Source organism: Pecten maximus, chromosome 1 (genome assembly GCF_902652985.1).
Source record: "Pecten maximus chromosome 1, xPecMax1.1, whole genome shotgun sequence".
NCBI lineage: Eukaryota > Metazoa > Mollusca > Bivalvia > Pectinida > Pectinidae > Pecten > Pecten maximus.
In genome coordinates, this window is record NC_047015.1 from 45,063,429 (window position 1) to 45,087,719 (window position 24,291).

Genomic DNA, 24,291 nt, shown 5'->3' on the forward strand with positions numbered 1-24,291 from the left:
GCTCATTGTAATCGACTCTCAAAACAATACCACCACACGGCTAATTGTAATTAACTCTCAGAACAATACACACCACACGGCTCATTGTCATTGACGCCTTAAAACAATACACACCACACGGCTCATTGTCATTGACGCCTTAAAACAATACCATCACACGGCTCATTGTAATTGACTCTCAAAACAATATACACCACACGGCTCATTGTAATCGACTCTCAAAACAATACCACCACACGGCTACTTGTAATTAACTCTCAGAACAATACACACCACACGGCTCATTGTCATTGACGCCTTAAAACAATACACACCACACGGCTCATTGTTATTGACGCCTATAGATTAACGGAATTATCATATTTACAAATAAGACATTGTAGAGTAGGAAGGAACCATTGACCGCGGAAATCAACACGTCCACAAAAACCTTATCAGATCATTACTGTTTAAACGTGAACAATTAAGGAAAAAAATAATTCATATTTTATATCAAATATATTATATGAATAGGATATTGAACACTACGGACTCTATGGATCTTCTGAACAATGCGTACCAAAGCTCATTGAAACTGATATATTTACACAAAACACATTATATACTACGAAAAAAAGAAAGGCGGTCACATAATGCTTGTCAAAAAACAAGTTAGGGAACGGATATCGAGATCAGATGCTGATAGAACTGAGGCGTTAGTCAGATGTGGGATATTAATATGACGATTTGATAAAAATCTTAATATATACCCTTTGAAGACCAACAATCATACAATGCCTGGGAAATGACCTTTAATATAACAACATGATGTCGGCTTAATGTTGTTAACTGAAAAACCACACCAGTACAGGGATATCACACCAGGACAGGGATATCACACCAGTACATGACCGGTACTGGGATATCACACCAGTAAAGGGATATCACACCAGTAAAGGGATATCACACCAGTACAGGGATATCATACCAGGACAGGGATATCACACCATTACATGACCGGTACTGGGATATCACACCAGTATAGGGATATCACACCAGTATAGGGATATCACACCAGTACAGGGATATCACACCAGTATAGAGATATCACACCAGTACAGGGATATCACACCAGGACAGGGATATCACACCATTACATGACCGGTACTGGGATATCACACCAGTATAGGGATATCACACCAGTATAGGGATATCACACCAGTACAGTGATATCACACCAGTACTGGGATATCACACCAGTACAGGGACATCACACCAGTACAGGACCGGTACAGGGATATCACACCAGTACAGGGATATCACACCAGTACAGGGATATCACACCGGTACAGGGATATCACACCAGTACAGGGATATCACACCGGTACAGGGATATCACACCAGTACATGACCGGTACTGAGATATCACACCAGTACAGGGATATCACACCAGTACAGGGATATCACACCGGTACAGGGATATCACACCAGTACAGGGATATCACACCAGTACAGGGATATCACACTGGTACTGGGATATCACACCAGTACAGGGATATAACACCGGTACTGGGATATCACACCGGTACTGGGATATCACACCAGTACAGGGATATCACACCAGTACAGGGATATCACACCGGTATTGGGATATCACACCAGTACAGGGATATCACACCAGTACAGGGATATCACACCGGTACTGGGATATCACACCAGTACATGACCGGTACTGGGATATCACACCGGTACTGGGATATCACACCAGCACAGGGATATCACACCAGTACATGACCGGTACAGGGATATCACACCGGTACTGGGATATCACACCAGTACAGGGATATTACACCAGTACAGGGATATCACACCGGTACTGGAATATCACACCAGTACAGGGATATAACACCAGTACAGGGATATCACACCAGTACGGGGATATCACACCAGTACAGGGATATCACACCAGTATAGGACCGGTACTGGGATATCACACCAGTACAGGGATATCACACCAGTACAGGACCGGTACTTGGATATCACACCAGTACATGACCGGTACTGGGATATCACACCGGTACTGGGATATCACACCAGTACAGGGATATCACACCAGTACAGGGATATCACACCGGTACTTGGATATCACACCAGTATAGGGATATCACACCAGTACAGGGATGTCACACCAGTACAGGACCGGTACTGGGATGTCACACCAGTACAGGACCGGTACTTGGATATCACTCCAGTACAGGACCGGTACAGGGATATCACACCGGTACTGGGATATCACACCAGTACAGGGATATAACACCGGTACTGGGATATCACACCGGTACTGGGATATCACACCAGTACAGGGATATCACACCAGTACAGGGATATCACACCGGTACTGGGATATCACACCAGTACATGACCGGTACTGGGATATCACACCGGTACTGGGATATCACACCAGCACAGGGATATCACACCAGTACATGACCGGTACAGGGATATCACACCGGTACTGGGATATCACACCAGTACAGGGATATTACACCAGTACAGGGATATCACACCGGTACTGGAATATCACACCAGTACAGGGATATAACACCAGTACAGGGATATCACACCAGTACGGGGATATCACACCAGTACAGGGATATCACACCAGTATAGGACCGGTACAGGGATATCACACCAGTACAGGGATATCACACCAGTACAGGACCGGTACTTGGATATCACACCAGTACATGACCGGTACTGGGATATCACACCGGTACTGGGATATCACACCAGTACAGGGATATCACACCAGTACATGGATATCACACCGGTACTTGGATATCACACCAGTATAGGGATATCACACCAGTACAGGGATGTCACACCAGTACAGGACCGGTACTTGGATATCACTCCAGTACAGGACCGGTACAGGGATATCACACCGGTACTGGGATATCACACCAGTACAGGGATATCACACCAGTACAGGGATATCACACCGGTACTGGGATATCACACCAGTACAGGGATATAACACCAGTACAGGGATATCACACCGGTACTGGGATATCACACCAGTACGGGGATATTACACCAGTACAGGGATATCACACCAGTATAGGACCGGTACTGGGATATCACACCAGTACAGGGATATCACACCAGTACAGGACCGGTACTGGGATATCACACCAGTACAGGGATATCACACCAGTACAGGGATATCACACCGGTACAGGGATATCACACCAGTACAGGGATGTCACACCAGTACAGGACCGGTACAGGGATATCACACCAGTACAGGGACATCACACCAGTACAGGGATATCACACCAGTACAGGACCGGTACAGGGATATCACCAGTACAGGACCGGTACTGGGATATCACACCAGTACAGGGATATCACACCAATACAGGACCGGTACTGGGATATCACACCAGTACAGGGATATCACACCAGTACAGGGATATCACACCGGTACAGGGATATCACACCAGTACAGGGATATCACACCAGTACAGGGATATCACACCAGTACAGGGACATCACACCAGTACAGGGATATAACACCGGTACTGGGATATCACACCGGTACTGGGATATCACACCAGTACAGGGATATCACACCAGTACAGGGATATCACACCGGTACTTGGATATCACACCAGTATAGGGATATCACACCAGTACAGGGATGTCACACCAGTACAGGACCGGTACTGGGATATCACACCAGTACAGGACCGGTACTTGGATATCACTCCAGTACAGGACCGGTACAGGGATATCACACCGGTACTGGGATATCACACCAGTACAGGGATATCACACCAGTACAGGGATATCACACCGGTACTGGGATATCACACCAGTACATGACCGGTACTGGGATATCACACCGGTACTGGGATATCACACCAGCACAGGGATATCACACCAGTACATGACCGGTACAGGGATATCACACCGGTACTGGGATATCACACCAGTACAGGGATATAACACCAGTACAGGGATATCACACCGGTACTGGGATATCACACCAGTACGGGGATATTACACCAGTACAGGGATATCACACCAGTACGGGGATATCACACCAGTACAGGGATATCACACCAGTATAGGACCGGTACTGGGATATCACACCAGTACAGGGATATCACACCAGTACAGGACCGGTACTTGGATATCACACCAGTACATGACCGGTACTGGGATATCACACCGGTACTGGGATATCACACCAGTACAGGGATATCACACCAGTACAGGGATATCACACCGGTACTTGGATATCACACCAGTATAGGGATATCACACCAGTATAGGGATATCACACCAGTACAGGGATGTCACACCAGTACAGGACCGGTACTGGGATATCACACCAGTACAGGACCGGTACTTGGATATCACTCCAGTACAGGACCGGTACAGGGATATCACACCGGTACTGGGATATCACACCAGTACAGGGATATCACACCGGTACAGGGATATCACACCGGTACTGGGATATCACACCAATACAGGGATATAACACCAGTACAGGGATATCACACCGGTACTGGGATATCACACCAGTACGGGGATATTACACCAGTACAGGGATATCACACCAGTATAGGACCGGTACTGGGATATCACACCAGTACAGGGATATCACACCAGTACAGGACCGGTACTGGGATATCACACCAGTACAGGGATATCACACCAGTACAGGGATATCACACCGGTACTGGGATATCACACCAGTACAGGACCGGTACTTGGATATCACTCCAGTACAGGACCGGTACAGGGATATCACACCGGTACTGGGATATCACACCAGTACAGGGATATCACACCAGTACAGGGATATCACACCGGTACTGGGATATCACACCAGTACAGGGATATAACACCAGTACAGGGATATCACACCGGTACTGGGATATCACACCAGTACGGGGATATTACACCAGTACAGGGATATCACACCAGTATAGGACCGGTACTGGGATATCACACCAGTACAGGGATATCACACCAGTACAGGACCGGTACTGGGATATCACACCAGTACAGGGATATCACACCAGTACAGGGATATCACACCGGTACAGGGATATCACACCAGTACAGGGATGTCACACCAGTACAGGACCGGTACAGGGATATCACACCAGTACAGGGACATCACACCAGTACAGGGATATCACACCAGTACAGGGATATCACACCAGTACAGGGATATCACACCGGTACAGGGATATCACACCAGTACAGGGATATCACACCAGTACAGGGATGTCACACCAGTACAGGACCGGTACAGGGATATCACACCAGTACAGGGACATCACACCAGTACAGGGATATCACACCAGTACAGGGATATCACACCAGTACAGGACCGGGACAGGGATATCACCAGTACAGGACCGGTACTGGGATATCACCAGTACAGGACCGGTACTGGGATATCACACCAGTACAGGGATATCACACCAGTACAGGACCGGTACTGGGATATCACACCAGTACAGGGATATCACACCAGTACAGGGATATCACACCGGTACAGGGAGATCACACCAGTACAGGGATATCACACCAGTACAGGGATATCACACCAGTACAGGGACATCACACCAGTACAGGGATATCACACCGGTACCGGGATATCACACCAGTACAGGGATATCACACCAGTACAGGACCGGTACAGGGATATCACACCAGTACAGGACCGGTACTGGGATATCACACCAGTACAGGACCGGTACTGGGATATCACACCAGTACAGGGATATCACACCAGTACAGGACCGGTACTGGGATATCACACCAGTACAGGACCGGTACAGGGATATCACACCAGTACAGGACCGGTACAGGGATATCACACCAGTACAGGGATGTCACACCAGTACAGGGATGTCACACCAGTACAGGACCGGTACTTGGATATCACACCAGTACAGGGATGTCTCACCAGTATAGGACCGGTACTGGGATGTCACACCAGTATAGGACCGGTACTGGGATGTCACACCAGTATAGGACCGGTACTTGGATATCACACCAGTACAGGACCGGTACTTGGATATCACACCAGTACAGGACCGGTACTTGGATATCACACCAGTACAGGACCGGTACTGGGATATCACACCAGTACAGGGATATCACACCAGTACAGTGATATCACTTACTTACAACAGTCGTTGTGGTACAGATTTTTAGCATAATACCAATGAATAAGACATGAAAGAAAAAAAATCAAAAACCTGAAAAATGTGTTAGTTTTGGTATTTAGCATAATTTAGCTAGTTTTAGCTTTCCCTTGTATAATTAAGTGTACATTGTATGGGAACTCATTTGAATACAGGTGTGTACAATGATGTTTAATTTATTGATGCCGTCCTTTGTTATAGCCTATATTCCGTAACATATTCATATACAGAATCTTAAATGAGTTTCCATTTAATGTTAAATTGATGAAATGAGACTGAAAAAACCACCGCTTTCGTGACAAGTTTTATAATCTTGTGTGAAATGAGACTATTTTAATATCTTTTTTCTCACTTAACAAAAATATATTCAAATATTCTGGGGAAATGTGTTTACTTGCCACTGAGAATTCTCCAACATACCTATCTCTTAACTGTAAATGCAAATGGTCTTTCATTCAACGTCACATTGTCCAAGAACTTCACGATAGCAAACTACTCGCTACCTATCATAAATTGAAATCTTTGAAGTATGTAAATTTCCCCCAATCCGTAGCCCCCCCCCCCCCCCCCCCCCCCCCCGCCCTCTTTTACACTAATACACCGGATAAATAGCATCGACCTATGGCTATAAGTTATTTAGGAGAAAGACTTTTTAAAAATCCCAATCATCATCTGAAGCGAAAGCAGGTCCAATAAGTTTCTAACTTTGTTGTATCTCCTTCTGCTGGTAAGATATTGGTGACTCTTCTTCATAGTTTTGATAGATGTTCTGTGATCTTTCCCCAAAATCACAGAGCTACTAGCCAAATGTCGATATATTTGTATGTACCTTACACCAATTACTGAATACTGATTAGGTGAAACTTGAAATGAGATGGGTTTAATTAAACAACTAAGAAATATATAATATGTTCTAATACTGTGAATAATAATTGCTTATTCAAAAAACAAATTAAGAAAAAAGCACCGAAAACGGATGAATGATATACCCGCCTGGCCGTATCAAATGATTTAAACTGGTTCGTGGGATTGGGAAATGTAGGACGAATTCAGCATCTGCAATCTTGATCATCAGACCATTGTAAAGACGTGGCCACAATGACCCGTCCAGGAGCGGGGAAGGAATATGCCTGCCGTATCTCACTGTATGCCACTTAGAAGCGACTAATTGTGGCCCCACCCCCACTCCGGCAGGGTCGGGAATGGTTTCTCCTTTGTGTTCCGTGTAGAGGACATTCACAATAATAAGGTCCGATGTATATCACTGTATGTAGATCGTAGAGGGAGACTATAAGTGGGTCCCTGAAGAATCGGGGATGTTCTTCTGTGTTACCTATTTAAGGGAATATTGAAATCAAAATTAGATCTTCTGGCCCATTGCAACACTTGGAATCTTAAATCTTTCCTTTCTTTCCTCACTGGTCTATCTTACCGTGCTTTGTTTTCGTTTATAGGCGTCTCCTTGACACCCATCCTCATATGACCTTGGCTATTGCGACTTGGTGAATATCGTCTCAAAAAATTGGCTGTTGCGACTTGGTGAATATCGTCTCAAAAAAGTTAGTGTGTCAAATGAGTAAAACAAATCAATAAAAAAATGAATAAAAAAGAAAAAAATATAGATAAATTAAATCCATATTGTCCTTATTATACCCAACAAGTACATACATGCCTAAAATTAGGACAGCAACACATTATCTGACTGAAATGTAGAGCACTGAAGAAAATTGCACCAAAACTTTAACCAGTTGTCGACGGACAGACGGACGCTACACTATAATACATGTGAAAAATATACATACACATTTATTTTGGTATGCAACTGATATTTTCATTTCATAGTATTATGAATGTTCACACGTGCATCCTATTGTATTACCGACTATTGTCTATATAATAAAATGCATAATTTCAATTACATTACACATGGTATATCTGTGTCGCGAATTACGTACCAAATAAACATAACTTCATGTGAAATTGATTTTTGTTTTGTTATCAGATTTCAGTTGCACGCAGTCGGACGTTCAATAAAATATCCTTTTTTCAATATATGCTAATTACACGTCAGCTTTTATACCATAACACAATATTATACCACATTGTAGTGTTGGTCTTTTACCTTTCAATATTCTCCTCGGAGTAGTTAATTACTTAATTCATAAAACACAATACTAATAGTGAGGTTTTCAGAATTATAAAGAAAAGAAAAGATGGAAATGAAAGCATTATTGTACTGTTTGTACAACAGCGAGCTTTACAATATTGACGGTTTTGTGTGTACGTAGAAAGGCTCAGAAAATCAATCCGCGGCTGATATTTACAACAGTTAATGTATCGTATATAGGATGGGATTACCTTATTACCATCAAGACAGGTAAATTACGTTTTTACCTGTTTGTATTATTACGCGACATATATACGGTATAAGCCTTTCTATAGTATGAAAGGTGACAGGCCAATACAAAAAATACAGGTGAGCTATTTCGCTTTCAACGACTCCATTCCCCCAGGCGAATAGTTTTGACAGTTGGGCGGTACCGATTCGTCAATCCGGGTACCTGTCGGAAAGTAACGACAACACCCGAACAACATTCATGTCCAACGCATGAGCTACCTTCAATATAAACGGGAACCCAGTGAAGAGGTACGCGAGTGCCCTTCGTCATCGATGAGTGATCACCACTGCACGCATCAACGGAAAGGTTTGTAAACTCCGACATTATTTTGTTATGATATTGAGTAGGTCTCTCACACCTCATGTCAACTCTCGTTCGTTTTATGAAGCGTGTCCAATCGACTGCATGTACAGGTATATAAAACTTGGTGACAGATTACCGGAGACATTTTCTTTTTCATTCTCGGTATACAAAGAAGTTGTTATAGATATATACAGACTATGTGGGTCAGGGCGGCGAGGCGAAGTCGACGCTCCCGTTTTCTAGAATGTTGTAGTAGATATAGCATGGATTAAACTTTTTGTCATCAGTGTGTCTTTGTGTAAGTTTTGTATAGTTCTTAACGTCTTGGCAGAGATCACGTGGTGCATAGCTAGACCTTTTCCTCACTATATTATTATGTAAAATTTATCTATATGTACACATTTGCATACATCAGGTTTGAATACACCTCTTTCCTAGCTGAGGTACATGTAATTTTACATGTAGGTATTTGCATACAACTCATCATCGTTACTTATTATTCACGTTCAAAAAAATGTTTATTTCGTATTTTAACTCTTGTAATTACAGATCCAATGTCAATATGTTGACAACAACCATATTATTTTCATCAATACAGTGATGTTTAAGTAATGATTGTTTTGTATGTGAACAGTGAGAACACATTATTTTCATCAATATAATGATGTTTTTAGTTATAATAGTTTTGTATGTGTGTGGTATTGACATGCTGTGTAAAAGTGCTGCATGGCGCCGGATCATACATCTCAAAATAAAGATTGTACGAGGCGAGGCCGTTTGATGAATTTACGTGATTGAGTATACTTGCTGACTTGTGTGTGTATATAAATATATATATATGCACATGAATTAACAATTTATTAAATGCTGTTGTATTGCACGGCTGATGATCCATTTATATTTGATTTACACGTGAAAAACTTTCCTATAGGACAAGTCAATGCTAATGCTTACCACACTGATTTGACATCTATACGTCATTAACACATATAGCCGTGCCTTATTTTGAAACTACCTTGTCATGAACAAAACATTTAAAGTATCTTAATACCAGACCCGGAGAGGAAATCGTTGTATAGCCGTGTGCAACACAAAAGACAAGGTCGTAGGAAGAAAGCCTCATTCACAGAACAGTGTGTTAAGCCGAATTCCTATAGACCTACTGATTACTACACGAGCTAAGCTAACCGTTGTCCTCAAAACATGGCAGTGCCAATTGTAAAGGTAAAAATAAAAAATAATTTCGTTTAAACAGGTGCCATTAGGGCCAGAATATGATTGGGTACAAACAATTTCATATAGGAATGCCCTTGTGTGTCGTTTATGTAGAATTTCCTGTAAGAATGCATGTGTTTTCAAATGTCGAAATTTGATGTCATTTTGAGACATATGACCAGACACGTGAAACTTATACTTTAAAATATAGCGTGCTTTAGGACATACGGGGTATATTGTAGGTAAACATCACCGTGATCGCAGACCTGGGGTCACGTAACAAACTCCTTCTTAGCCCAGGCTGTGAATAGAACATGATCTGGCAAGAACTGGTTCTAGTTTCGAGCTGTTTACTGTCGATAATTAATCCTCAAACTTGATTTGCCAGCGGCTGGTGAACATTTGTTAATGATCCTTTGAAAGACTTCAATTTAAAGGAGAACTTTGGCTGAAACAACTTGAACAGGTCATTTGAACAGCAGGTGTTTGTATGTGTTACAACTTAACTCGAAACTGCACCTATGTATGTAAAGTAAGAGGGATACGTTAACGTAGGGCAGTTCTACCAATAGGCATTGTCACAATAACAACAGGGAAAGACGATAGCCTTGTTTTGTCCTCGAACGCCAGTATTTATACAAGTATTTACTGAGCAGCAAAAATGTAGGAAAACCTGACGGCTTAGTCATTTTTATTCCCGGAATAGTTATTTGAGTATTTTTCACGACTGTAAAACGCTTTTTGTTGGCTATTTATATAGATATTTGATCTTAAACAATACTTCGAATGTCGGGGCTCGACCGAATCCGTGAAATTGGTAAAACTAAGAATTGCCTTAAAGCTATCGAAAAGAACCTCCTACATCTAGGCCAAGTTGACAAGCTGTCGTCGACAGCGTGAATGGACGGCCTTGGCATGTAGGACTGCCATACACAAACCTCCATCGGCATTCCCTACTCAAGCTACCTGTACACTGGCAGGTGATTCCCAGGTGTTCTGTGTAAGTTAACACTCTAAGTTTCAATATTTACCCCAGCCCCCACAGCTCCCTACCTGTCCTGTACCCGTCACTAGAGAGATAAGGACGGTTCCCTATACCTAGTAACTTTGGTTAGGGACGTTGGTACAGTTTTCACGACCCACATATAGGTAAATTTAGTAGTTTTAGCGATAGATTTTTCCGATGTCGAGCTAGGAATGTCGCTTCACCACTGTCACAAATAGCATAGGAGTGACGATGCATTTTAATGGCGGGAAAGACACGGTCGACCAATCAGCACTCGAGGAGAACTTTAAATATGCATGACTGTAAAAATAGACACTGTCATTACTAGAACAAGCTTCTTCAGAACTTGATACACATGTCTGTGTGGGTCTGTGTCACCAGCTTGTTTTTACCTTGTGTCCATGCCTTGCGCTTACACACACAACAGGTTTGTGTGGTTCTGGGCCATTGGACTTTCAGCTGACGGCCTCCATCTCGGAACCTTTACGGCCCACTGGTTTGGTACGTATAACCACACACTTCACGCTCGCTGCTCCGGCCTCTATAACTATGCCTATGTAAAATTATCACCTGGATATTAGCACCTAATTATTCTACATCCGTTCGACTAAGACAAACATCTGTAATGCAACTTTCCACTTCAGAGACATTTTCTCCTTATAGGTTTTTATATTCCACAGGTTTTTCTAAATAGAGGTGTGTGAATAAGGGTCGTGATTGTAATTCCAATGTACACTGGTTTCAGATCCTCACACCGGTACGAGGAGGGATATATAGAGACGTGTTGTGTGATAATTCCTTACAAGGAAACTTAACAAACTTCGCACGTGAACTGTCAAAGCTTCAAAGTGGCTGAAGAGACAGGAGAAGCACCGGCCCCAATCCTGATATTGGCTGGACCGGAGGAAGCATCCATGCCCAACATGTCCCAGCTGACGACGACTGAAGAATCCCAGGGTCTGGTTGTCACACCTGGAAAACTCGCTAAAGGTATGTTCCCAATTGTATTCTGGTGTTTACCTGTTTGTCTTACTTGCCACGGTGTGTGCTTTCCCAGTGAAGCAGGCCGACTTGGAGCAAGGCTGAACTGGCATAGTTTGTGTGTGTTTATATTCGTGTCCACTCGGCTGGCAAAAGTTTGAGTGTACAACGTTTTTATTAAACTAAAATCGATTGCATAGTACACACACACACACACGCCGTATGGAGTTGATCGTAACCTGCCCATAATAACACATTAACGCGATTTTAATGTTATACATGTTGACTTGAGGCACTTGAGATCAGACCTAACTTCAAACATATCACACATGTACATATAAATATTTCGTGAAAATGCCATACTGTTTGATGTGAAAATGATTACTATAAATACCATGTCATAAACATAATGAATATATGATAATTTTGTCACGTGTTTAACTAATATATCATACGTATACAATATATACAGTGTTATGACTTACAAGTCGGTAAATGGTCGCATGTTAATGCATTCCTGTCGGTTTAGAGCGACCACGTGCTACCTTTACCACTAATATGTTATATAACTAAATAGTCCTGTGGGGGTCAGAGTTTGATAGGCGATTATGTACTACTGGTCACAAAAGGCCCCGAGACAGCTTATTATTGAGTTCCAGAAGAAATGGTTTTGTTAGTCTTGCCATTGACACACCGCTATTCATAGCTATATTTGCATTTCCTCCAGCCTGGGGACAAGTGTCCTACTTTTAAAACCTCTGTAAACTCACAACAAAGTTCTGTATTTTTAATCGATTATTTCTCCCTGGCCATTATCATTGATGAATGGGATTTATAATGGGAGCCAAATGAAGCTTTCCCCCTATACCCTCATTGATAACGGGAATAATTTGGCATAAACTGAACACTCGCTCTCCAAATCCATGTTAGTTTCGAATTAGGTATTTTTCAATAGATTAGCCCTTTGGTAATAAAAGGGGGTCAACGGCCAATCCAATGACAGTAAGGGGTCAGGCGAACCCCTATAACAGCAAAGGAGACAATACCACCCCTTATACGATACCCTCAGAGACTTGGCCCCTGACGGACTAAGGTACTAGGTGACATTAATTAGATAGTTTGCCCACTCAAGACTGTGAACTGGACCTACGTGACCACAATAGGACCATCCCCATCCATGGAGTCCAGTTTAGGCCTTAAGAAGACGAGGAGGTATAGTCCCCCTGACAAAGTGCCCCAAAGCCCATGTCCTTAATCTTGCTGTACATTCTAAGGACTGCGTATTAGTCCTGACTTTAACAATAGACGGTATACAAAGTTTTATACAACTGGTCATAATTGGCCATCTAGTGGACAATACAAACTCCCTCTGGCCAGTGAAACACACATATATACACTAGTACTGACCAGTCATGAAATGACCAGTCAGCAAGTATGACTGTTTAGAATGACCAGTGCAAGATTAATTCTAAATTTTAGTACATTCTTCACAGATGGACAAGTTATTATTTGTCATCTTGCCCATAATATACCAATTAATATTATTGAATGTGTCTTATTACACGTGACCAGGTAAAAATAGTATCTTCTACAACAGAGTATACATTGAGATGAACAATTTGGTGTAATGTTAACTTGGGTTGTACAGTGTACTTCTGTGTAATGTTAACTTGAGTTGTACAGTGTACTTCTGTGTAATATTAACTTGAGTTGTACAGTGTACTTCTGTGTAATGTTAACTTGAGTTGTACAATGTACTTCTGTGTAATGTTAACTTGGGTTGTACAATGTACTTCTGGGAAATATTAACTTGAGATGTACAGTGTACTTCTGTGTAATGTTAACTTGGGTTATACAGTGTACTTCTGTGTAATGTTAACTTGAGTTGTACAGTGTACTTCTGTGTAATGCTAACTTGGGTTGTACAGTGTACTTCTGTGTAATGCTAACTTGGGTTGTACTGTGTAATGCTAACTTGGGTTATACAGTGTACTTCTGTGTAATGTTAACCTGAGTTGTACAGTGTACTTCTGTGTAATGTTAACCTGAGTTGTACAATGTACTTCTGTGTAATGTTAACTTGAGTTGTACAGTGTACTTCTGTGTAATGTTAACCTGAGTTGTACAGTGTACTTCTGTGTAATGTTAGCTTGAGTTGTACAGTGTACTTCTGTGTAATGTTAACCTGAGTTGTACAGTGTACTTCTGTGTAATGTTAACTTGGGTTATACAGTGTACTTCTGTGTAATGTTAACTTGAGTTGTACAATGTACTTCTGTGTAATGTTAGTTTGAGTTGTACAGTGTACTTCTGTGTAATGTTAACTTGAGGTGTACCGTGTACTTACGTGTAATGTTAACCTGAGTTGTACAGTGTACTTCTGTGTAATGTTAACTTGAGTTGTACAGTGTACTTCTGTGTAATGTTAACTTGACTTGTGCAATGTACTTCTGTGTAATTTTAACTTAAGTTGTACAGTGTTACCAATCAGTATGATGTTGATATACATAAATAATGTTGGGATTTGTACAGAATTACACATGGTTTACTATTGCATAAATCTGACCCTCTGGTACTAGTTTTTGAACACTAATGAAATGTCACTCTCTGTTACTAGTTTTTGAACACTAGTGAAATTTCATTCTCTGTTTCTAGTTGTTGAACAGTATAGTGAAATTTCAATTTCTGTTGCTAGTTGTTGAACAGTGTAGAGAAATGTCACCCTCTGTTACTAATTGTTGAACAGTGTAGTGAAATGTCACCCTCTGTTACTAATTGTTGAACAGTGTAGTGAAATGTCACTCTCTGTTACTAGGTGTTGAACACTAGTGAAATGTAACCCCCTGTTTCTAGTTGTTGAACAGTGTAGTGAAATGTCACTCTCTGTTACTAGGTGTTGAACACTAGTGAAATGTCACCCTCTGTTACTAGTTGTTGAACACTAGTGAAATGTCACTCTCTGTTACTAGGTGTTGAACAGTGTAGTGAAATGTCACCCTCTGTTACTAGGTGTTGAACACTAGTGAAATGTCACCCTCTGTTACTAGTTGTTGGACACTAGTGAAATGTCACTCTGTGTTACTAGGTGTTGAACAGTGTAGTGAAATGTCACCCTCTGTTACTAGGTGTTGAACACTAGTGAAATGTCACCCTCTGTTACTAGTTGTTGGACACTAGTGAAATGTCACTCTGTGTTACTAGGTGTTGAACAGTGTAGTGAAATGTCACCCTCTGTTACTAGTTGTTGAACACTAGTGAAATGTCACTCTGTGTTACTAGGTGTTGAACACTAGAGAAATGTCACCCTCTGTTACTAGTTGTTGAACAGTGTAGTGAAATGTCACTCTGTGTTACTAGGTTTTGAACACTAGTGAAATGTCACTCTGTGTTACTAGTTGTTGAACACTAGTGAAATGTCACTCTCTGTTTCTAGGTGCTGAACACTAGTGAAATGTCACCCTCTGTTTCTAGGTGTTGAACAGTGTAGTGAAATGTCACCCTCTGTTACTAGGTGTTAGACACTAGAGAAATGTCACCCTCTGTTACTAGGTGTTGAACACTAGTGAAATGTCACTCTCTGTTACTAGGTGTTGAACACTAGTGAAATGTCACTCTCTGTTACTAGTTGTTGAACACTAGTGAAATGTCACTGTGTTACTAGGTTTTGAACAGTGTAGTGAAATGTCACCCTCTGTTACTAGTTGTTGAGCACTAGAGAAATGTCACCCTCTGTTACTAGGTGTTGAACACTAGTGAAATGTCACTCTGTGTTACTAGGTTTTGAACAGTGTAGTGAAATGTCACTCTCTGTTACTAGGTGTTGAGCACTAGAGAAATGTCACCCTCTGTTACTAGGTGTTGAACACTAGAGAAATGCCACTCTGTGTCACTAGGTGTTGAACAATGTTTAAGTGATTTTGGTGAAGATTAGTTAGACTTTCTAAGGCTTGAGTAGACGGCATCATAGATACATGTATCACACATCCGTTACAGGGTCGTCTACACTTGAGTTTGGTCTGAATATTATTCAACTGGGATGAAAGGCTGTTCAAATCAATGACCTTGACCCTATTCCAAATGGTACAAGAGAAACGCCTACTTTTGAGTAGCCAGTAAGTTCCGTGCCATACCATCTGATCAATAGTATTCTGGGTTTAAAGGCTCTAGCCTTCTGAAGTTAAAACTTTTGACATTGGCTTGCATTTAAGGTCGCGTGGAAAATGTAATTGGTGGACACTTTTTAACAGTTGTTTGGCTTATACCAAGTAAACCAACTGGCATAAAGTGATGATATTCAGCGAAGTTTGGCCTTAATGACTTCTGTCGATGAGCCGTTAATAACTGAGAAACAAGTACGATGATGGAATGAAAAAAAATAAAATTAATTACCTTCGTTAATGTTAAGGCAGCAGGTCTTAAAAGCTTTAAAATTCAAAACATGTAATGCTGCTTGTCATCAACTTCATTGAAATTGTGACTTTGACTTTAGTGAAGGTCAGTTAGGATTTTCAATAACAAATAAATGATATAGACCTATTAGAACACTTTTTATGTTCGCGATCCTACTCAAGTCTTCATTTGGACCAATATGTGTTATTTAATATAATTATTTCATGCCTGGCATTAGCGCCCTGGTTTCAGCAACTGCCACAATCATTCATATTAACAATGACTTTGTTCCGCCTCTAACTGTCATACCTGTGTGCCACTACATGCTTGGTTTGTAAGGTAGAAATTGGGTCAGGATTTCCGATCTGATTCCTATTCAGCTGGTTCCTCATCAAAACAGTACTTACATGCCCAACATGCATGTCGCGTGGCCCACATCTGGGATGATACGTCAGTAGGCGCTCCAGGTGACTACAGCTCACTACGCTCATTAGCTACCGTCACAGGGCTCACTACATCAGTACTATAATTACTGTTACATCCACACACCATCGGTGTCGGTACACCTAGGGGGAACCCTGATACGTGGGACTGGTAGAGTATGTCTGTGTCTTTGTACGTATGCCTATAGTTACCTACGCGAATGAAAAACCACCCAAAAAACACTCAAATACTCATCATACAGAAAACTAAAAAAAAGCATATTCAACTAGTCGTAGAAGCGGCAAACAACCGTCGGACCAGGCGAATTGTTTTTTCAATATGAAGTTGATAAAAATATATTTATACTCATATATTTTATATGGTCTTCCGGCTGACGTTACTTTGTGAAATCTGGTCGGTTTTCCTAATTAAGTAAAGATCCGGGCATCTTTCTGCATTGATTCTCTATCAAAATTAATTTTACGTAATGACCATACTGTATGCAAATCCAGATCCGGGTTATCACAGCTATGAAACAAGTACATGTACAGTGATTGGTCGAATTTGTATTGCTATGATACTGGTGCAGAACTGACCAATAAGAGCACTCGTTTCATAGTTGTTTGAAAAACATTTCCTTAAGAATTCAACTGGCAATAAGTATATAAACGAACGTCAAAGTTTCCAGTAGCTCAATTTAAGCCGTGTTTGTAAGTGTTGAAATATACAGCTAATGTACCAAAACGCTTGCAGTGCTATTGTTGATGTACATGTATATGAAAACAAACATTTCTAGTATCAAACCTCGACTGCGTATTTTGGACTTGTATATGAAAACAGGAGTCCCAACTAGAAAACGTCAGCAGTGCATTTAGGTGCTGTGCATATCGCTTATCTGAAAAACCAAATGACTCCAGGATCATACGTTGGCTGTGCTTTTAGAGTTATATGATTGGTAGCGATTGAAAACAAACGCCTGAAGTTTAAAGTTGCGTTTTCAATTTCAAACGTCGGCTGCGATTTTTCGTGTCGTGTATGAAAATAAACTTATCAATTATGAAACATCGGAAGTGTTTATTGGTGTTATATACCAGAATGAGCGCTTCAAGCAGCAAACATTTTCAGCGCCCTTTGAGTTCAAACGAATGTTTTGCAGAACAGTAAAAGTATAAATCTCGTCGGATTTAATACGTTTAATAGCTTCAAATGTTTGCATTGTTTAACTCTAAACGTGTGAACAAGAGATTAACATTCCATGTAAGTGTATACGTGTAATTGGTTCTGGATTTGCATAGCAATGATGTTTGTTTGGTTAATATAAGTTGTTTACTTGTGTTGGGGACGGTGGACGATGTCCCTCGGACACTTGTGGTATCCCCAATGACCTTGCCCTCGTGTTTATATTCAGTTAAATAGAGGTTACACAACGAGTGGTTGTTGGATATGGAATTTATTTCACACGAGTAAGTTATTTTTTAAAAGTTACAAAAGACACGAGCTTTAGCGAGTGTTTTTCGCAACTTTTAAAAAATAACTTACGAGTGTGAAATAAATTCCATATCCAACAATTTCGAGTCGTGTGACCTGTTTCTACCACAATAATATCGGCTTAAATCAAAGGGAAACGTGGCCAAGTATAATTTCGCGTATGTAAATAAAGTGTAACGGTGATGTCCGGTACCCGGTGATGTGACGTCATTAGATTATTGATGACGTCAATAACAATTGCGGTTTGGGTCAAAGTTCGCCGTGTTAGCCAATCAAATGTGTACAGAGTTACGTGTGGTATAAACATATTGTTAATCAACAGCTGTAATGATTAACTGATGGCTTGAGAGTTGATTAACACGGCGTATTGTGGTAGAAATGTTCTTCATGTTCACGTTTTTTTTTCCACAATCGATCATCAACAACAATCTGTAAACATAATTACCTTAAATCATTGTCTTCAAATAAACACTTTCGAATTATTCATGAACATCTCAAACGTTACGGGTAACTTTTGAAATTTTCATATAAAGTTAGGTTTCCTTCATACTCTAAAAGGTATTGGATCTGAACAAATACCCAAAACATTTGCTAGCATTTCAGAAGAAGTGCAAGAAAGTACTGCCAGCGTTTCGGAGCAATATAATACCAGACCATAGTTGTTGTTTTCGTCCTTCATCGAGTTTCTTCTTCAAACTATAATTATGTCGACCTCTACTCATAAACCGCTTGTCAGATTTTGATCAAACTTGGTGGTGAATCACCAGCATGTGATGAGGTCAGGACACATTCAAAATTCAAGAAAGGACCATGTATGCTGTGTGAAAATATCTGTTTGATGGCAAACTGTTATATAAATATCCATTTGATGGTTCGCGGGTACAAAACAATCTTTTTATTAAATTTAAATGAAAATTATTTCCTTTTTTCTTCTTCGTTGAAATAAAAATTTATATTCTAATATCGCTATCATGCTACCTTTACGTTCTCCTAAAACCTAAATGTTCTCTAATATTGTTACCATAAATAATTCAAGCTGTATTTGATGAAAATAATTTGTATGTGGGTTTCCTTGTCCGTTCGTGGCTTCATTTCCTATCCGTCACCTGTGAGAGTAGCTCCGTCTTTGTTGTAATAGTGATAAGCGTTCAGAATTTTAATGAAATATTAATGGCGGTTTCTAATGTCGTAGAAATGCAGAGAATATTTTCCGCGCATTTGCATTTCAAATGAGATTTTATGTAGATACTAGCAAGTAGGAGAGATGACAGGGAAGCTATTATCTAGTATACTATATAGACCTAAAAAGGGTCTCGTTATCCACATTTGTCTATCGTTAAGTAAATCTCGGGAGTATATCATTATTTGTGTACTTGACCTGTTTGTGTCTTGTTTCGGTAATAATTCAGAAAGACACTTTGATAGTAAAATAGAAGATAAACAAATAAAACAATTGTGTCGCATGTTTTTGCGATGTGGAACTTAGAAGGATTTCATCACATTTTCCAACCACACCGATATGTTTTAGATATGTCCTTCGTGTTTGATACTGTGTACCTACCAACATGAAATTTACACGAATCATTCTACTTGATTATAAAGACCACATGGTTTTTTAAAAGCCATACACTATATGGTCATTTTGTAGCCTTTGTATAATGTAAATTTTGTCCAACTAAGATCTATTTTCTTGTCCACATCATTGTATGCAATTTAATCCCCATTGCACGTGTGTGCCAAAGTATTTCACATAGGCATGAGAAGAAATATCTTCAAACCGGACAAAAACTATATAAACGAATCCCAGTAATTGTAAAATGTAAAACCACTTGACAAAAAGTGTTTTAATGTCTGTACTCCACCAGAGATTCTTGGCGAAGCTGTGAAACTGTTGACAATTTTACGAGCTCTTTCTGCCATCAAAGCCCCGTCTCATTGTTGTACGATCCCGGTATAAGGACACCCGGGGTATATTGCTGTATAGACACCGGTATCTCGGGAACAGGGCTAGCATCCATGATGGATGACATCTGACTGTGAAACGGAGACGATGCTTATGTGTGTAGTTTTGTCAGCTGTTCCCAGTCAGGCTTGGGTCTGCTTCCAAAAGACCATCAGAAACTGGAAGACAGGTCAAATCTGGCTGTGTTCAAATCTATAGACAAGGCGATATAAATTCACACCCCTGTCCCCCAAACCCAATAATCTACGTTGCTATTCAACCTGTTGTCGAGGTCGGGTTACCTAAATAATCTCATATAACCATTCTACGTAAGAATTTAAAGTCCATATTAACATATTTTAAATTGGGAAGTAACTGATAACTCGAGCCATTCGACGGATTTCAGCTGTTTACCTCTTGCTGCCCGGGTAGAATTTCACAATGCAAAAATCCGACCTCTTCCCTTGCCGTTTTTAATTTTACTTTATTTGTTTTCAAGATTTTTAAGGATTTAATGAACCCGGGGTAATCATTTGACTTAGATAGACGTTAATCCATATACCGTTACATAGCCAACTGTGTACGCATGGAATAGAGCATTTCTTCTCGTCATTATCACTTGAAGGGTATTCTGAAGGTATGCTTCAAACAGTTGTATGTGAATGATATTTAGATTTGTATGCAAATTACATTTAAATTTGAATTGCATGTAAATAGTGTTTTGTGTAGCTGACATATGGAAGGGCGAGTGTAAATGCTTTAATACTATTTAAGAGTTCAATGTAAATTATATCAAAAGCTGTACGTACATTCTGTCAACGACAATCAAATTTATACAACAGGTTTACGGCAGTGATATGAAGACACTTTTAAGAACACCTAACGACTTGACTTGTGATAGATAACAAAATTATATTGTCCGGTTATGATGCGTATGCTTACATTTTTCTTAAGGTTTTAACATGTATGAGAAAATGCTGTTTTCTTGGATGTTTGCAAAAGAAAAATCTCCCACGATAGCTCTCTAGAGACACGTCAGAATTAAAAAGATCGTTTGCCCTGTTGATCCATCTCATCTGAAATGGAAACGCATTTAAGATCATATATCTTACAAGATGATAAGTTTTATGAAAAGTAAAATTTAAGAATTGGATGCGTGTTTGTATTATGACCGCCATTGAAGCGTTTGATTTCCGGATTTCGACTGGGTTTAAAAGTGTTTTGTTGTCAATCGAAAGCGAGGTTGAGGCTCCATATGGGTTAGGCAAAGGTAAGTCTTTTTAAATTAATGTAAACGAGGGAAATACCCTTCACATTTTCCTAAAAGTGGTAGCCTTAATGTTGTGTAACTTCCTTGTTAGAACAATAACATTTACCTGTAATTGTCATGCCATGAGAGTTATCTTTGTCGATTAAGAAACCATTCGTTCACTACATGATGTCAGGGTGATGGTGAATAAGGCGATATTTCGTTCCGTCTTTGATAGTGTATGGCAATTTAAAATTCTGTTGAGATTTTAATCAGTTACTTTAATTTATTAACGTAAATGAAGACGATAAAATGTACATGTGACGAATTGAAAAAAATATTTTGCAAGAAGTGACAGATTTTATATATGAGGAGAAAATGGCGATTAGCCTCCATATGATAAATGTATGTGCAGAATAAGTACATGTATTCTTCAGTATAAGGTTACTCAGAACTGCTCTACTATCGGCGGATAAAAATGGCTTTGAGATGTCACAAATGAGCGTTTCTGTCCTGGAGTTGGAATTAATGATTACCGAGCGAGGTGTTTTACGTCTAGGCTCGATGAGCGAGTTATTTTATGGCCGAAGTTAATGCTAGATATTGAAATGGGAATACAACTAACAGCACAAAAAATGAAAGCTACACTTAGCATACATCTGCCACCTGTTGTTCAAATCGGTATTTCTTTGTCGGAGAAAACAATAGAAGTGTGATGATCAATACGTACCCGTCGAGTCAGTGATGTCGTCCCGGGTAGAGCTAATAGAAACAGCCTTTCGCATTCACTCTAATGGCTAATGTCAAAAAGGAATATTACAATCGTCATATATATGACATCGCCAATAATAACATGAATACGATTCTGTACGTATCTCTACGCTGCATATTTTATTGACGTTTAGGTATAGAGAGCTGTTTGTTGGGCTAACCAGGCTCTGGAAGGACGCTTATATGTTCAAAAACATACCCGATATTATACAATATTGGGGCCTCAATGTAGGATATTTGGTTTAGTATTTCTTAACGTCCTATCAACAGCTCTGGTCATTTCAGGACGGCCTGCTCAGCGTGCGAGATGCGCGCGTGTGGCGAGTGTGCGTGTTCTGTGGTATATTCGTGCTTGTCTCCTTGTGCCAGCACGGAACTAATAACAACCTTAAAGTGCTATCTCACTGAAGCACACTACCACAGACAACCATCATGGCAACCCACCCGGTCACATATTATTGACAACGGGTGAACCGGTATTTCAACTACCAAATTGCTAAATGCTAAGCAAGAGTAGAAACTACCAATATTTGAGACGCTGGTATGTCTTGGCCAGGGGACAGAACCCAAGGCCTTCATCACAAGGGCAGATGATCGACTAAAGGCTAAAAGTGAGTCGGTCTCTAAAGAAGAGAGTTATTTAGAAAGCAGAGAAAAGAAAAGGTCCCAAATTTAGTCGCCTCTTACGATCATGTTATGGGGGCAGCAGGTATAATTCTAACGCCCTACCAGCTTGGACATGTGGGGCATGGTGTGGTTATCGTGTGGGATAATATTATACCATGTAGAAAAACTTAGTGGGGATGTGTCCGTATAAGGGGCTGGGATACACCCGTGTCAATACAATGTATTAAGATCGTGTTGTCGACATAGTGTATTTGATTGCAGTGTATCGATAATGTATTGAAAAAAACACCTATAGCTGTCTTAAAATACAATGTAGACGTAATGTATTGGAATAAAATATATATATAATTTATCAAAAACATACAGCTATGTCTACAATGCTGTAGATATAATGTGGTTATATAAATCTATATGATTAAAATGTATTGAAATAAAATGTCAATATAATGTAATGGAATACTATGCCAATGTAGCCAAGGACAGCATATCACGTTGTCTCTTCACTAATTTATGAAATATGACGTCAAATTGTTGTCCTAGTCCAAACCCTAGCGTATACTTTTGGGCTGTTCGGAACAGTGCTAGCTTCCGTTGAGTGGGGCCATTTCCGGAGATGATACATTGTTGGTATCGTGGAAATCCTTTATCAAATCTCGGAATGCCGACCAAGCTTCGCAGTAATTCCCGAAGTAGATGTTAATGTGTCCATAACATACATTGTATATCCTTCCTGGCGGAAACGGACTACCCGCCCTGGGTTCTTGCTATGTCCGGCACCGTGTTACACATAAAATGTATACCTACTAGTATGTCCGGCACCGTGTTACACATAACAGGTATAGCTACTAGTATGTCCGGCACCGTGTTAAACATAACAGGTATAGCTACATGTATGTCACGACGAGAGTTCAGTTTGTTTATGTCGACTTCCGCCGTCCCCACCCACCCCATCCACCCATACCTGACCGGGTTGCAGACCCGACACCTATTAGAATACATGATTGGACACCCGTGCAGTACGGCTACTCTAACCCCAGTCGTGATGGACCCGATATGGTCCTTTCCGGTTCTGGCTCACCGCCCTTGATCGACCCGATAGTCCCCGGCACTCCGAGGAGATAACCGTCCACTTTGTAGATATTGTTGTGTTGAAAAATGATTCAGGTATGTAAATAGCTAACGAATCAAACCAGAATGGAGCACATAAATACCTTTCACGATCACTTCCCTTTATAAAACCTTTTTTTGATGTGACTAATGCAAAGATTGGCTGATGCATAAAG

The 24,291-nt window shown here is 40.5% G+C and overlaps 1 protein-coding gene across 4 annotated transcripts in view; it reads left to right on the plus strand.

Annotated features, from left to right (window-relative positions):
• The first annotated feature begins 8,811 nt into the window (after nucleotides 1-8,811).
• The window catches only part of LOC117334864 (paired box protein Pax-5-like), a 73,824-nt gene continuing 58,344 nt past the window's right edge, over nucleotides 8,812-24,291 (plus strand). For 2 of the 4 annotated variants that reach the window (XM_033894716.1, XM_033894748.1), the window contains exons 1-2: nucleotides 8,812-8,920; nucleotides 11,884-12,128. In XM_033894716.1, coding sequence (XP_033750607.1) covers nucleotides 12,053-12,128 — 76 coding nt within the window. In that variant the 5' untranslated portion in view covers nucleotides 8,812-8,920; nucleotides 11,884-12,052. Of the gene's footprint in view, nucleotides 8,921-10,818; nucleotides 11,640-11,818; nucleotides 12,129-24,291 lie in introns of those variants that run through there. The other 2 variants (XM_033894727.1, XM_033894719.1) reach the window with 2 other exon arrangements.